This window comes from Egretta garzetta, unplaced genomic scaffold (genome assembly GCF_000687185.1).
Source record: "Egretta garzetta isolate BGI_Z169 unplaced genomic scaffold, ASM68718v1 scaffold105, whole genome shotgun sequence".
NCBI lineage: Eukaryota > Metazoa > Chordata > Aves > Pelecaniformes > Ardeidae > Egretta > Egretta garzetta.
In genome coordinates this window covers 1,806,318-1,810,196 of record NW_009259598.1, presented here as the reverse complement: position 1 = coordinate 1,810,196, position 3,879 = coordinate 1,806,318, and the positions used below count along the sequence as shown (strand labels likewise).

General features: G+C 51.2%; 1 protein-coding gene across 2 annotated transcripts in view; it reads left to right on the top strand.

Moving 5' to 3' along the window:
- The window catches only part of CCND3 (cyclin D3), a 47,047-nt gene that overhangs the window by 31,241 nt on the left and 11,927 nt on the right, over positions 1-3,879 (top strand). The window contains exons 1-2 of one of the 2 annotated variants that reach the window (XM_035893781.1): positions 795-954; positions 1,518-1,733. In XM_035893781.1, coding sequence (XP_035749674.1) covers positions 1,563-1,733 — 171 coding nt within the window. In that variant the 5' untranslated portion in view covers positions 795-954; positions 1,518-1,562. Of the gene's footprint in view, positions 1-794; positions 955-1,517; positions 1,734-3,879 lie in introns of those variants that run through there. The other variant, XM_009638217.2, reaches the window with a different exon arrangement.

The window sequence follows — 3,879 nt, the reverse complement described above, 5'->3', positions numbered from 1 at the left end:
CGCGTTGGCCCGGGGAGGGGGTCTTCAGCAAGCTCTCCTTGTGCAGGGGTGCAAGGGACAACCCAGGGGACAGGAAAGCCCCGAAGTCCCAGGGCTTGGTATGCGCCGGAGATCAGGTCCCGGTCCGGGGGTGCGGGGGGTTTGGTGGTGTGCTGCCACGCTGCTGTCCGACCCTGTGTTTGCACCCTGCTCCCCAAAACTTCTGGGCAAGGAGCTCAGCTGTGCACCGGCAGGCTAGAGACTTGCGTTTCCTGAATGGGGCTGAAAATGCCTGGTTAAAGGGGGAAAATAATATCACTACCATTTACTTCCCTAAATTAAAAATGAATGTGGCTCTCTGCGGGATACAGTTCAGTGGGGGAAATCTCACGGGCCTCTTCATGAGATGATCAGAGCGAGCAGTCTCAATAGAGAAAGAAAGAACAGATTCTGCAAAGGACAAATGACGTTGGGACAAGCCTGCCTGCTCTCCACCCCGGTCACTGTTGCAAGAAGCTGCCTGCTTCTGTCAAAAGAAATAATGAACATCTTGCTTCTTAAAGTTTTGGGGTTTGTCTTGTTGTTTTTTGTTTTTTTTTTTTTTTTTTTTTTTTTTTCTTCCCTGCTATTTTTGTTCTGCTTCTGCAATTCCCTTTCCAAGAAGAGTAGTTAGATAAATGCCGCTTTGGAGCCTGTTCCTGTGAAGCCCCAAAGGCAGTCCAGACGTGGATGACACTTGGCAGTTGTCATGACCGTGCGTGTCGGTGTCCCCGGCGCGACGGCAGTCTGTGCAGGGGGAGGCAGTCGCTGCTGGAAGGAGAATGGTGGTGTTTGCTGCTGTATGAGGAGAAACCTCAATATTTTTATGGTTGCGTTGAAAGAAGGAAGTTAAATATGACCAGTGTTTTGATACTGGTTGAGAGATAAGAGCAGAGGACTGAAATTCAGAGCTCCTGGATTCTGTTCGTGGCTGTGGTACGTGTGGCTGAGGGAGGACGAGGGCTTTCCGACTCAACCATTGATTTGGGCTTTGCCATTGATTCTTCTCGTGTCTCTGGGCCACTTTAAGGTGGAATTGCCAGAAGTGGCTGTGGGTCTTGCGCTATTAGGTCTCCAGCTCATTTTCTCCAGAGGCCCCCAGTCCCCACAGAGCAGAAAATGGCAGCTTTGCTGTGCTGCTGGCTGGAGACATCCCCAATAGGGAGCATTAAAAAAGGGACCAAATAAAGCAATTTTGCTCTTAACTTACATGTGGCTAGAAAGGGTGCACAAATAAGTTGTGCAGCTTTCCACAGGAAGATGAAGTCTTAAGGCATTGGTCAAACTTGTTGCTGGTGTAATCCCTCCGAAGTCATAGGCTTAACGCCTGTAGCTAACTCGCTCCTTAGCACCGAGGTGCCTTCAAAGCCCTGCAGATAAGTGTGAAACACCATCATGACCAGAAGCTTTGAAGCTGCGGTGCAGGCAGGATCTGGGGAGTCCTGTGCTGATTAAAACTTCCTTTTATTTTTTTTATTTTTGTAATTGGGTTTTGTCAGGTGTGCGAGGAGCAGAAGTGTGAAGAAGAGGTCTTCCCCTTGGCCATGAATTACGTGGATCGCTACCTGTCGTCAGTCCCCACGCGGAAAAATCACTTGCAGCTTCTGGGAGCGGTCTGCATGCTCCTGGCTTCCAAACTGCGAGAAACCATGCCCCTGACCGTGGAGAAACTCTGCATTTACACAGACAACTCCATCACGCCTCAGCAGCTCCTGGTAACCACCCCTATCTCAAAGAGCCCTCTACCTCCTCCCCAGCTCTCTTATCTTCTGCATCCTGCTACTTGGCAGCATACCTGCCTCTGTGTCTCCTCCTGTTCTCTTCCTCCTATTTCTTCACCTTCCTCTTGCATTCCCCAGCCAACCTGCTCTCCCCCTTGCCCGGGTGGGTGTGAAGTCTTCTTGGTGGAGACCTTTCCATCCTCCCTGTTGTGGGAAGCAGAATTTGTCACCTCTAGGTTATAGAGAAAGTTCCTTGTGCCTGAAGTGCTCATTGCCAGCGCGGAGCTGCCACGCTGAGCTCGCTCCCAGGCACTGGTTTGCTCTCGAGTGACAGCTCTGGAGAACAAAGGCTCCTGTGTGCGCAGTGGCGCGGCACGAGGCGAGGGCTGTCGCTGGGGCGTGTGGCTATCGCTTGCCCCGGCTGCAAAGGGGCATGACGTTGGGTGATGTGTTTCCACACTGGTAGGAAAAATGAAGCTCAAAGCAGAGAGTTAACCAGCAGAACGGGTGGGAGCTTTTCTGACCTGGGGTCCAGCTGGCTGGGTTGTACCCTCGAGGCTGACAGTGCTGCCAAGGCAATGGAAATGAGTGGGACCTTGCTGCTGCCCAGGTCCTGCTCCGCGCCCTCGAGTTCAAGCAGGGCTACTTTGCCTGTCCCATCGTACACTCGGGGCAGAAGCTGTGTAGGCTTTGAAAGGCAAAGCATTTTCACGTCTGATAAAAGTTCAAAGATCCAAACCTCTTTGAGTTCAGCTTCACCAATGGGGGAGGAAATTGGAGAACCCCTTTTCTCGGGGGCCTTCCGTGCTGGTAGATCAGAGCCCTCGGGAGGAAACGGCCACCTCGCTTCGAGTAACAAACATCCCTGGAGACGGTTTGCCTACGAGAATTTCTCAGGGTTAGTCATCGCCTTATTTAATATCTGTTTTTTTGGGCTGGGGTGGGTGAGATGATCTGAGTGTGATTTACCCCCAGGGTGGGGAGTGAACCCACAAAACTTTCAGGTGTGAATCGAAAGGCAGTTCTGGTAACTGGGGAGCTGTAGTGTGAGCATAGTTTTTCCAAGTGCCAGTGGAGGCTGGGGAAAATCCCCTCACCTCCATACCTCTCTCCCTGTAGGCAGTTGTGGGTGGTTGTTGCCTTAAGTAGCACTCATGGAAGAAAATATGTGGATCGTTACCATGAATAGTGGTGAGGGATGGGAATGCACAGAGGAAACACGAGGGCTTGTTGCTTCTCTGGGTGCTGAGCTGTGGTGGTGCTGTGGCATCCTGCTGCGGGGGGCTGACACAAAATCTCTGTGTGCAGAGGCTTCCTCCTGCTTTGTCAGTAAAGCTTCATCCCCGAGAGCACCTTCCCATCCAGCAATGGATTCTGCGTGGGTATCTTCCCAGGAATGGGATCCATCACGTGAAGCAAATCCCAGCCTGTGATGGGAGCATTCCCGTAGGCCCTGTGATAATGAGGGGGTTAACATTTAGCTGGAAAAAAAAAAAAGGCAGGGGGAATGGGAGTTGGTTTGCATTCACTTTTCTGCTGGGCCAGCAAAAGTTGCCTCTGTTGCAGAGGCAACAAGCTGAGCAGAAGGCACCTAATAGTCATCTGGTAGGCAAGCAGGCTGCATTTAAAGCATGGACAGTGCTCTTCTGGAGCATGAAGCTGATCAAAACGCGTGTTGTGGGACAGTGTCAGAGACCTGTCCCTTCAGAGTGATGGATAAGCTCTCTGTCCAACAGGAATATGGCTTGCAGGAAGCTGGAGTTACTGCCATGCTTCACCTCTATCTCCCTCTCTGATCCAGACTTTACAGGAGTCCTGTCATCATCCCTGCAGACCAGGGGAGAGCGTCACGGCAAATTCTAGTGATTTCTACAGCGGGGACCTTGGGCTACAAGGAATTGGTCTTGGTGGGCACCTTGCGCATATTTCCCACAGATCCCAGTTGTCTTTCATTCTGATTTATTTGGTGATTTATTCTCGATGAGGACTTGCTTTTTTTTTTTTTTCAGTTGAATCTCGAGCCGTGTTTGTAGCAGGCTCTTTCCAAAGGAGAACAGTTAGGAGATGTGCAGGTGGGTAGTGGGCAGAGCATGTGCAACAACATCCCTGGAGCTTTCCTTCACTCAGATGCTAATGCCTC